This window comes from Salmo salar, chromosome ssa12 (assembly GCF_905237065.1).
Source record: "Salmo salar chromosome ssa12, Ssal_v3.1, whole genome shotgun sequence".
Lineage (NCBI taxonomy): Eukaryota > Metazoa > Chordata > Actinopteri > Salmoniformes > Salmonidae > Salmo > Salmo salar.
Window position 1 is genome coordinate 91,742,100 of NC_059453.1, and position 13,222 is coordinate 91,755,321.

At 44.4% G+C, this 13,222-nt stretch overlaps 1 protein-coding gene across 1 annotated transcript in view; it reads left to right on the top strand.

The window, feature by feature from the left end:
- LOC106566150 (kinesin heavy chain) overlaps window positions 1–13,222 on the top strand; it is a 130,141-nt gene that overhangs the window by 40,351 nt on the left and 76,568 nt on the right. Inside the window, exon 2 of the mRNA XM_045691941.1 lies at window positions 10,049–10,136. Coding sequence (XP_045547897.1) covers window positions 10,049–10,136 — 88 coding nt within the window. The remainder of the gene's footprint in view (window positions 1–10,048; window positions 10,137–13,222) is intronic.

Below are 13,222 nucleotides of genomic sequence, written 5' to 3' on the forward strand. Positions count from 1 at the left end.
TAGGAATAGCGTGCCATTTGGACCAGGTCCAATAGGAATAGCGTGCCATTTGGACCAGGGCCAATAGGAATAGAGTGCCATTTGGACCAGGGCCAATAGGAACAGAGTGCCATTTGGACCAGGGCCAATAGGAATAGAGTGCCATTTGGACCAGGGCCAATAGGAATAGAGTGCCATTTGGACCAGGGCCAAATAACCAGTCTAACCATAACCAGTCTAACCATCATAACCAGTCTAACTAGTCTAACCATCATAACCAGTCTAACTAGTCTAACCATCATAACCAGTCTAACCATCATAACCAGTCTAACTAGTCTAACCATCATAACCAGTCTAACCATCATAACCAGTTTAACTAGGCTAACCAGCGAAACCAGTCTAACCATCATAACCAGTCTAACTAGTCTAACCAGCAAAAACAGTCTAACCATCATAACCAGTCTAACTAGTCTAACCATCATAACCAGTCTAACCAGCGAAACCAGTCTAACTAGTCTAACCAGTCTAACCTGTCTAACCATCATAACCAGTCTAACTAGTCTAACCAGCAAAAACAGTCTAACCATCATAACCAGTCTAACTAGTCTGACTAGTCCAACCAGTCTAACCATCATAACCAGTCTAACTAGTCTAACCATCATAACCAGTCTAACTAGTCTAACCATCATAACCAGTCTAACCATCATAACCAGTCTAACTAGTCTAACCATCATAACCAGTCTAACCATCATAACCAGTTTAACTAGGCTAACCAGCGAAACCAGTCTAACCATCATAACCAGTCTAACTAGTCTAACCAGCAAAAACAGTCTAACCATCATAACCAGTCTAACTAGTCTAACCATCATAACCAGTCTAACTAGTCTAACCATCATAACCAGTCTAACCATCATAACCAGTCTAACTAGTCTAACCATCATAACCAGTCTAACCATCATAACCAGTTTAACTAGGCTAACCAGCGAAACCAGTCTAACCATCATAACCAGTCTAACTAGTCTAACCAGCAAAAACAGTCTAACCATCATAACCAGTCTAACTAGTCTAACCATCATAACCAGTCTAACCAGCGAAACCAGTCTAACTAGTCTAACCAGTCTAACCTGTCTAACCATCATAACCAGTCTAACTAGTCTAACCAGCAAAAACAGTCTAACCATCATAACCAGTCTAACTAGTCTGACTAGTCTAACCAGTCTAACCATCATAACCAGTCTAACTAGTCTAACCATCATAACCAGTCTAACTAGTCTAACCATCATAACCAGTCTAACCATCATAACCAGTCTAACTAGTCTAACCATCATAACCAGTCTAACCATCATAACCAGTTTAACTAGGCTAACCAGCGAAACCAGTCTAACCATCATAACCAGTCTAACTAGTCTAACCAGCAAAAACAGTCTAACCATCATAACCAGTCTAACTAGTCTGACTAGTCTAACCAGTCTAACCATCATAACCAGTCTAACTAGTCTAACCAGCGAAACCAGTCTAACCATCATAACCAGTCTAACTAGTCTGACTAGTCTAACCAGTCTAACCATCATAACCAGTCTAACTAGTCTAACCATCATAACCAGTCTAACTAGTCTAACCAGTCTAACCATCATAACCAGTCTAACTAGTCTAACCAGTGAAACCAGTCTAACCAGTCTAACCAGTCTAACCATCATTACTAGTCTAACCATCATAACCAGTCTAACTTGTCTAACCAGCGAAACCAGTCTAACTAGTCTAACCAGCTAAACCAGTCTAACTAGTCTAACCATCATAACCAGTCTAACCATCATAACCAGTCTAACCAGTCTAACCATCATAACCAGTCCAACCAGTCTAACTAGTCCAATCAGCAAAACCAGTCTAACCATCATAACCAGTCTAACTAGTCTAACCACTGAAACCAGTCTAACCAGTGAAACCAGTCTAACCATCATAACCAGTATAACCAGTCTAACCAGCAAAACCAGTCTAACCATAATTTCTAGTTTAACCATCATAACCAGTCTAACTATCATAACCAGTCTAACCAGTCTAACCATCATTACTAGTCAAACCATCATAACCAGTCTAACCATCATAACCAAATCAAATCAAATCAAATTGATTTATATAGCCCTTCGTACATCAGCTGATATCTCAAAGTGCTGTACAGAAACCCAGCCTAAAACCCCAAACAGCAAGCAATGCATGTGAAAGAAGCACGGTGGCTAGGAAAAACTCCCTAGGAAAAACTCCCTAGAAACCAGTCTAACTAGTCTAACCAGCGAAACCAGTGTAACCAGTCTAACCAGCTAAACCTGTCTAACTAGTCTAACCAGCTAAACCAGTCTAACTAGTCTAACCATCATAACCAGTCTAACTAGTCTAACCAGCGAAACCAGTCTAACTAGTCTAACCAGCTAAACCAGTCTAACTAGTCTAACCATCATAACCAGTCTAACCATCATAACCAGTCTAACCAGTCTAACCATCATAACCAGTCTAACTAGTCCAACCAGCAAAACCAGTCTAACCAGTCTAACCATCATAACCAGTCTAACTAGTCCAACCAGCGAAACCAGTCTAACCATCATAACCAGTCTAACTAGTCTAACCAGTGAAACCAGTCTAACCAGTCTAACCATCGTTACTAGTCTAACCATCATAACCAGTCTAACCATCATAACCAGTCTAACTAGTCTAACCAGTGAAACCAGTCTAACACACAAATAGATTAGAGGAGAGAAAATAAGAGCAAAGGAGAGGAGAGGAGAGGAGAGGAGAGGTCATCCCATTAAATAATAGTAATGGGTCTGTTATCCCTCCACCTTTGACCCTGTTCCTCCTTGTTAGCCAAATAGCCAACAACACACATGTGGCTTTTTCCTTACTCAAATACCTGTTCCCCATTATAAACATCCCGACAGTAAACTCCACCCACAACCTCTCACACAGACATTCCAACAGAGACATTAATGGCCTTAACCTGGCGCACACAGAAAACAAGATGCACAGTTTCACTTCTGTCACAGAAAGGACACCGCTGTCCGACTACCGGTTCAACCCGTACCAACCAGCTGTTAGTGGCCAGGGATCCATGTAGAACCCTCCACTGTAGGTCCTCTGACCTCTGGTACTGGGGGTTTGTAGAGCCCCCTCCATCTAAAACCCACCATACTCTCCTCCCCACATACCCCCTGCCATTGATGTGCCAGGACTTCCGGGGTTTTCCACCCCTCCTCCCCCAACATCCGCAGGTCACCCAGCCTTTGTAAACCTGCTGCCATCAATCGCTTCTACAGGGTGGCCGATTTAACCAATCTCAAAAGGATGGCTGGATTGTGGAAGATAGACTCCTCCCACACCCACAGCCCAGGCTCCACAACCCCATCTCGTATTGGCCTTAGCAGCTACCAGGCCCTCAGCACCGCAGAGTAAAAATCAGAGAGACCTGCTGTACTCATCCTCTCCAGCTTCATGAGGAACATCTGCCGGTCCAACCCTAATTCGCCAGCCAGCTCAGTAGGGTACAGCAGTCTCTGCACCGCCTTTAGCCGGAAAGCAGCCATCCTGCTCTCCAGTTCCACCAGGCCCTGTCCTCCTTCGTGGACGGACATGTACAATACTGCCACCCTCAGCCAGTGATGGCTCGACCAGAAAAAATCCACCAGCTTGTGTTGCATGTCTGCGAGCAGACCGGCGGGGGGGTTGAGGACAGCCAGTTTATGCCACAGGGAAGATGCCACCAGGTTGTTGATTATCAGCACCCTCCCTCTATATGACACTTGGGACAGGAGCCACCTCCACCTGGCCAGTCTTGACACCACTGCCTGTGACAGCCCTTCCCAGTTCTTCCTGACACACCTCTCCGAGCCCAGGTACACCCCCAAAATGTTAAGCCCTTCACAACCCCACTGCAAACCCCCTGGAAGCAAAGGGGGGGCCCTATCCCTCCATGCCCCACATAACAGAGCTTTGCTCTTGCCCCAGTTTACCTTAGCTGATGAAGCTCCCTCGTACACCTTCAGACTATTCTCTAGTGCCTGCATATCCTGCCCATCCCTGACCATCACAGAAGTGTCATCTGCATATGCTGACGCTGCTATTCCTGTCAACACACCCATACCTGTCCAGCACACTCCCTGCAGTCTCCTGCTTAGCAGGCCCAAAAAAGGCTCAATGGCTAGTGTATATAACTGCCCTGATAGAGGGCATCCTTGTCTAATTCCCCGTCTCACCCAGACTGGCCTACTGAGCCCCCCTCCTCCCTTGACCATACATGACGCCCCAGCATACAACAGCTTCACACAGGTCAAAAACCTTTCCCCAAACCCCAAAACAGACATCACATTAAACAGATATCAAAGCTCTATCAAAGCCTTCTCTTGCTCTAAAGAGACTAGTCCAAAGTTCACATTAGAAACTCTCGACAAGTCCAACATGTCCCTGATTTAAGAACAAAGAGTCCAGATGGGACTTCAGTCTGTTAGCGAGGACCTTGGCAAATATCTTGTAGTCCGCACAGAACAAGTCCCCTTTTTTGGGCAGGAGAGTCAGAGCCGCCCGACAGCAGCTCATCGGCAACTCTCCTACCCCGACGCATTCACGCAACACGCAAAAGAAGTCCTGTCCAATTATTCCCCAGAATTTGTAGAAACTCCGCTGGGAGTCCATCGACCCCCCCAGTGCATGGCCTGGGGACATCCGGGCTACGGCCTCTGCCAGTTCATGGGACAACAGGGGAATGTTTGTTTCATCTCTCTGTGCCAGAGAGAGCTTAGGGAGTTCTGCAAACAAAACCCGAGCACTCATAGGATCACACAGCTCTGCCCTATACAACTCAGTATAAAACTCCACAGTCCGCTCCCGCATCTCACCCACCACAGAGGTCACCCGCCCATCAGACAGCCGCAGACATTGCCCCACCAGCTCTACCTCAATCTCACTAATACAACGCTCTAGTTCCCCCAATATTCTCCTAGACTCTGAGGATGAGAGAGCTGTATACTGTTGACAGAAAACACCAATTTGGACTTTCCTCACAACCCACCATTGACTCAGAGACTCATACTCCTCTCTTTGCTGCCCCCACCTTTCCCAAAAAGTCTGGAAACCTGAGCAAAAAGTGGCATCTTGTAAGAGCTTTACATTAAACTTCCAATAGGATGCCTGCCGAGGCCCTGGTGAAATAGACAGCCGAGCCATGTGGTGATCTGAAAACCCCACTGGGAGAATGGTAGCACCCAACAGCCTATTACTCTGATTCCTGGACATGTAGAACTGATCGAGTCGTGCTGCGCTCACCGCTAAACTAACAGTGTGTTAACTCTCCACCATAATAAACATTTAAAGATGAGACCAAGGATAGAATCAAGAAAATAAGTAAGAACATATCCCTTCATCCGGCCTCTCAACTCAACTACAAAACACTCCCAGCATGCACACACACACAGACAGAGAGAGAGGGAGACGGAGGACGGAGACAGAGAGAATATATACATAATATGACATTTGTAACGTCTTTATTCTTTTGGAACTCCTGTGAGTGTAATGTTTACTGTATTATCTTCTTCACTAGCTTTGGCAATGTTAACATATTTTCCCATGCTAATAAAGCGCCTTGAATTGAATTGAGAGAATCTTTGCTGGCTAATAGCAGGAGAGGAGGGGGCACATTGGTGTCTGAGGTCTGTTTCATTATGGAGATTTTCACTGCAGTGTCTTTCCAATCTCTATCCCTCCATTAATCCTCCCTCCATCCCTGGCTCAAACACTGAGGTCTGATTAAATCAGGAACCAGATTGGCTTTCCGCCTGCTGCTTCGAGACCATTTACTCTCTCACCCTTCCTATCTTCCTGTCTCTCTCTCTCTGTATCTCCACCCTCTCTCTCTGTATCTCCACCCTCTCTCTCTGTATCTCCCTCTCTCTCTCTGTATCTCCCCTCTCTCTCTGTATCTCCCCTCCTCTCTCTGTACTCCCCTTCTCTCTCTCTCTCTGTACTCCCCCACCCCTCTCTCTCTGTATCTCCACCCTCTCTCTGTATCTCCACCCTCTCTCTCTATATCTCCACCCTCTCTCTCTGTATCTCCCCCTCTCTCTCTCTCTCTGTATCTCCCCCTTCCTCTTCCTCCCATATTGGAGCCAGTATGATATATGCATCAGTCTAATGGGTTGGCCTGTGATGTGATCCTCTCTAGCGGTTGGTAGCTGGACCTAATCAAAACACCACTCTCTATAGCCACTCAGTAACACCACTCTCTATAGCCACCCAGTAACACCACTCTCTATAGCCACCCAGTAACACCACTCTCTATAGCCACCCAGTAACACCACTCTCTATAGCCACCCAGTAACACCACTCTCTATAGCCACGCAGTAACACCACTCTCTATAGCCACCCAGTAACACCACTCTCTATAGCCACCCAGTAACACCACTCTCTATAGCCACCCAGTAACACCACTCTCTATAGCCACCCAGTAACACCACTCTCTATAGCCACCCAGTAACACCACTCTCTATAGCCACTCAGTAACACCACTCTCTATAGCCACCCAGTAACACCACTCTCTATAGCCACCCAGTAACACCACTCTCTATAGCCACTCAGTAACACCACTCTCTATAGCCACCCAGTAACACCACTCTCTATAGCCACTCAGTAACACCACTCTCTATAGCCACTCAGTAACACCACTCTCTATAGCCACTCAGTAACACCACTCTCTATAGCCACTCAGTAACACCACTCTCTATAGCCACCCAGTAACACCACTCTCTATAGCCACCCAGTAACACCACTCTCTATAGCCACTCAGTAACACCACTCTCTATAGCCACTCAGTAACACCACTCTCTATAGCCACTCAGTAACACCACTCTCTATAGCCACCCAGTAACACCACTCTCTATAGCCACCCAGTAACACCACTCTCTATAGCCACCCAGTAACACCACTCTCTATAGCCACTCAGTAACACCACTCTCTATAGCCACTCAGTAACACCACTCTCTATAGCCACCCAGTAACACCACTCTCTATAGCCACCCAGTAACACCACTCTCTATAGCCACCCAGTAACACCACTCTCTATAGCCACCCAGTAACACCACTCTCTATAGCCACTCAGTAACACCACTCTCTATAGCCACCCAGTAACACCACTCTCTATAGCCACTCAGCAACACCACTCTCTATAGCCACCCAGTAACACCACTCTCTATAGCCACCCAGTAACACCACTCTCTATAGCCACCCAGTAACACCACTCTCTATAGCCACCCAGTAACACCACTCTCTATAGCCACTCAGTAACACCACTCTCTATAGCCACTCAGTAACACCACTCTCTATAGCCACCCAGTAACACCACTCTCTATAGCCACTCAGTAACACCACTCTCTATAGCCACTCAGTAACACCACTCTCTATAGCCACTCAGTAACACCACTCTCTATAGCCACTCAGTAACACCACTCTCTATAGCCACCCAGTAACACCACTCTCTATAGCCACCCAGTAACACCACTCTCTATAGCCACTCAGTAACACCACTCTCTATAGCCACTCAGTAACACCACTCTCTATAGCCACTCAGTAACACCACTCTCTATAGCCACCCAGTAACACCACTCTCTATAGCCACTCAGTAACACCACTCTCTATAGCCACCCAGTAACACCACTCTCTATAGCCACTCAGTAACACCACTCTCTATAGCCACCCAGTAACACCACTCTCTATAGCCACTCAGCAACACCACTCTCTATAGCCACCCAGTAACACCACTCTCTATAGCCACCCAGTAACACCACTCTCTATAGCCACCCAGTAACACCACTCTCTATAGCCACCCAGTAACACCACTCTCAATAGCCACTCAGTAACACATGCTCTCAATAACGCTCTTAATACACACTCGGAATTCACTAAAGACACATACTCTCAGTCATAAAACACACTCAGTAACACACACGCAATGCCAATAAGAGTGCTGACAAGCAAAACATGGCTATCAATATATTTTTTTTAAACAAGAAAATAGTGCAGTCTGGGTTGTTTAATATAAGGAATGTGAAATGATTTGTACTTTTACTTGAGTCATTTTCTATTATGATTCAAATTCAAATTCAGATTCAAATTCCACGTGACCGTTGAGTCACGCTAATCTCCTCTTATGCTCTCTAGACAGGTGATGGTAGTACCCAACTCGCTAACGACTGTCAGGTCCTAATGGCCTGGTACTCAGCGCTCTATTGTCCCTCTAACCACCCTGACATAAATACAATCAAAAATCACATCAAACACTTATCATCAAAACAGTATGATGCTTTTAAAACTCACCACACTGTGATTGATACATGTGAAGAAAGAAGTTCAACAGCAGGTTGAAACTGAGTGGAAAAACATGGTTGTTGTGGATGTTATTTCAAAGCCTAACACAATGAAATGGACAGCTGCTTTCTAAGGTGAGGATTCATTCACAACACTCATATGCATATTAGAGTTGATGCCTATATATGAGCCCAAGCCTGAAAGAAAAAAAAAACGGATTATAAAATAGTGATTGTGCCGTTATACAATACATAGCATAATAACCTTTACCGAATATTACGCACGTCAGAAAAACATTTTTTTTTAAAACAACTACATAGATTTAAGATGTTTTTGGCTAGTCTATACTCCAAAATGATAGGAATCGCTTTTCAGTGATGACTGTATTACTATGCATACTGAATGGACTGGTTACCTGATGCTATGCTCGAAACCTCCATGAGTCTGGTATAGAACATATGTAGGCCGAGGCGATGCTGTTGGTTCGTTGATTGTGCAGGGCGGCTTACAGTTAGCCGGTTGTAAGATCGAAATCCCCGAGCTGACGAGGTTAAAAATCTGTCCTTCTGCCCCTGTTCCTAGGCCGTCATTGTAAATAAGAATTTGTTCTTAACTGACTTGCCTAGTTATATAAAAGTAAAATAAATTAAATAAAAAAATTAAATAAATAAAAATTGTGATAGTGTATATTAATTGAATGTATTACCTTTTTTTAATGTAGAAGTCCAAAGGCGGGAATCAGGGGTTTGCATGAGGCCTCATGATGCTAAATGTGGGTATGTTAATTAGCAGTCAATTACCGTGAAACGGTCCCTCATTTGCATGACAATAACCGATCGCCACATCCCTAGTTCCAAACCTCTCTGCCGATTACAACTCGTTTTCCATTTTTCCCTCCCCACTCAGTCCACTCACAGACAGCTTGAGATATCGCTCTTCGCTAAGAAGCTATTTTAGTTTCTTTTTGACCATTTTAATTGAAAACAGTCACAGTAAGGCACTTAATTGTTACCCAGAAATGATTTAATATTGAGGTACAAACAGCTCCAGTGGACCTTTTTAAAGGGTAATCGCAGGGAACACCTTGCAGTGAGACACACACACACACACACACACACACACACACACACACACACACACACACACACACACACACACACACACACACACACTTTGACCAGAGTAGTGGTGTTGACAGTGGATTTGGTGATGTATTGACTAACAGCTCTATCGCTGAAGCATAACAGATTGCGTGATAGAAATGTAAAGGAAGTTTCCGATTGAGTCGACATATGCAGCGTTAACCATCTCCGCTAACGAGGGAACATTGTCTTTACATTTCAACCACGCTGTAGCGCTGAATGGATTGAATAGAGTCTTAGCGTCAGACCGTGCCAAGGGCTGTGTCTGTCTTTGTCCCAAATTGCACCCTATACAGTATCATGTATAGTGCACTACTTTGGATATGGCTTGAAAGTAGTGCACTATATAGGGAATAGACTTCCATTTGAGACGCTTCCAGCATCAGGGAACGTGTTCAGGGATGTGGTTTTCTCTGTGTGCATCCCAAATGGCACCCTATTCCCTATATAGAGCACTACTTTCAAGCCAACAGGGTTCCATTTGAGACGCTTCCAGAGTCAGAGACCGTGTAAAGGGCTGTGTGTGTCTCTGTGTTTGTTATGATGTATTGACTGACTCTGTGTCCTTGTGGGTCTTGGCTTCACAGGGGAAGTCTTATGTGTTTGACCGGGTGTTCCCCACCAACACTACACAGCAACAGGTGTACAACACCTGCGCCAAGCAGATAGTCAAAGGTGAGTGCCAGCCTCTCTCTCCGTATCTCTCTCTCTCTCTCTCTCTCTCTCTCTCTCTCTCTCTCTCTCTCTCTCTCTCTCTCTCTCTCTCTCTCTCTCTCTCTGTATCTCTCTCTCTGTATCTACAGTTCCAGTCAGACGTTTGGACACACCTACTCATTCAAGGGTTTTTCTTTATTTTGTACTATTTCTACATTTTCTACATTGTTGAATAATAGTCAAGACATCAAAATTATGAAATAATACATATGGAATCATGTAGTAACCAAGATAGTGTTAAAAACATGATCTCAAATGAGTTGAGGTCGGGTGATTGTGGAGGCCAGGGCATCTGATGCTGCACTCCATCACTCTCCTTCTTGGTCAAATAGCCCTTACACAGCCTGGAGGTGTGTTGGGTCATTGTCTTGTTGAAAACAAATGTTAGTCCCACTAACCGCAAACCAGATGGGATGGCGTATCACTGCAGAATGCTGTGGTAGCCATGCTGCTTAAATGTGCCTTTGATTCTAAATAAATCACTGACAGTGTCACCAGCAAAGCACCCCCTCACCATCACACCTCCTCCTCCAGGCTTCACGGTGGGAACCACACATGCAGAGATCATCCGTTCACCTATTCTGCGTCTCACAAAGACACAGCGGTTGGAACCAAAAATCTCAAATTTGGACTCATCAGACCAAAGGACAGATTTCCACCGGTCTAATGTCCATTGCTTGTGGTTCTTGGCCCAAGCAAGTCTCTTCTTCTTATTGGTGTCCTTTAGTAGTGGTTTCTTTGCAGCAATTCGACCATGAAGGCCTGATTCACACAGTCTCCTCTGAACAGTTGATGTTGAGATGTGTCTGTTACTTGAGCTCTGTGAAGCATTTATTTGGGCTGCAATTTCTGAGGCTGGAAACTCTAATGAACTTATCCTCTGCAGCAGAGGTAACTCTGGGTCATCCTTTCCTGTGGCGGTCCTCATGAGAGCCAGTTTCATCATAGCGCCTAATGTTTTTTGTGACTGCACTTAAGGAAACTTTCAAAGTTCTTGAAAAGTTTCATATTGACTGAACTTCATGTCTTAAAGTAATGATGGTCTGTCATTTCTCTTTGCTTATTTGAGCTGTTCTTGCCATAATATGGCCTTGGGCTTTTACCAAATAGGGCTATCTTCTGTATACCACCCCTACCTTGTCACAACACAGCTGATTGGCTTAAACGCATTAAGGACAGAAATTCCACAAATTAACTTTTAACAAGGCACACCTGTTAATTGAAATGCATTCCAGGTGAATACTTCATGAAGCTGGTTGAGAGAATGCCAAGAGTGTGCAATGCTGTCATCAAGGCAAAGGGTGGCTACTTTGAGGAATCTCCAATATAATATATATTTTTGAATTGTTTAAAACTTTTTTTGGTTACTACATGATTCCATATGTGTTATTTTCATAGTTTTGATGTCTTGATGTTTTAATGTCTTCCACAATTTATGAGTTGCTGTGTCCAAACTTTTGACTGGTACTGTATGTTTCCAACGTAACTAAACATGTGCCAAGAAGGTAGTCAAAGGGGAGGAGCCACTTACCACCACCGTACCTCAGAGCAGCCGTAGATGATAGAACAGCTGGTAGCTTCACTTTCATTCTAGTAGTAGTTTGGTCCTGATAAAAATAACCCAAAAGCAATCATGTGCACGCTTATCTTGAATGAAATGTCAAGGCTTGTAAATGAGATATGGGCTCCCTCGAGCTCTACTATCTTGCTCCAGTCTCTCTCTCTTGTTCTTCTACCCCCCCCCCCCCATCTACCCCTCTCTCTCTGTCTCTCTCCCTCTCTCTCTCTCTCTCTCTCTCTCTCTCTCTCTCTCTCTCTCGCTGTCTGGCTTTCACATTCTGCTACATTCAAAGATATTGCAGATTTCAATCTAGTTGTCTAACATGTCTGTCTGTGATTGAGTCTAGGACAGATAGATGGCTGGAAGAGGAAGATAACAGCACGGCTAGAACAAAGAGAGCATGAGGGAACAGAGAGAAACAACAGAGACACCCAATGAGAACCCAGCCAGGTGTAGAGAGAAACAACAGAGAGACCCAATGAGAACCCAGCCAGGTGTAGAGAGAAACAACAGAGAGACCCAATGAGAACCCAGCCAGGTGTAGAGAGAAACAACTCTTTGTTCTACCCAATGAGAACCCAGCCAGGTGTAGAGAGAAACAACTCTTTGTTCTACCCAATGAGAACCCAGCCAGGTGTAGAGAGAAACAACTCTTTGTTCTACCCAATGAGAACCCAGCCAGGTGTAGAGAGAAACAACTCTTTGTTCTACCCAATGAGAACCCAGCCAGGTGTAGAGAGAAACAACAGAGAGAGAGAAATGTGGAAGTTTATCAAGATTGGATTTCATTTCAAATTCTTAATGGATCTGTGTAATCTGGGGGAAATATGTGTCTCTGATAGGGTCATACCAAGTTAGGAAGTGCAGGTTGGTTTCCTCCTCATCTTGTGGCCTCTCTCAATAGCAAGGCTATGCTCACTGAGTCAAAGAAAGTGAAATAGATAATAAAACAATAGTGAAATGAACAATAAAAAAATGAACATTAAACATTACACTCACAGAAGTTCCAAAGGAATAGAGACATTTCAAATGTCATATTATGTCTATATACAGTGTTGTAACGATGTACAAATGGTTGAAGTACAAAAGGGAAAATAAATAAGCATAAATATGGGTTGTATTTACAATGGTGTTTGTTCTTCACTGGTTGACCTTTACTTGTGGCAACAGGTCACAAATCTTGCTGCAGTGATGGCACACTGTGGTATTTCATCCAATAGATATGGGAGTTTATCAAAATTGCATTTATTTTCAAATTCTTTGTGGGTCTGTGTAATCTGAGGGAAATATGTGTCTCTAATATGGTCATACATTTGGTAGGAGGATAGGAAGTGCAGCTCAGTTTCCACCTCATATTGTGGGCAGTTTGCACATAGCCTGTCTTCTCTTGACAGCCAGGTCTGCCTACGACAGCCTTTCTCAATAGCAAGGCTATGCTCACTGAGTCTGTACATAGTCAAAGATTTTCTTAAGTTTGGGTCAGTCA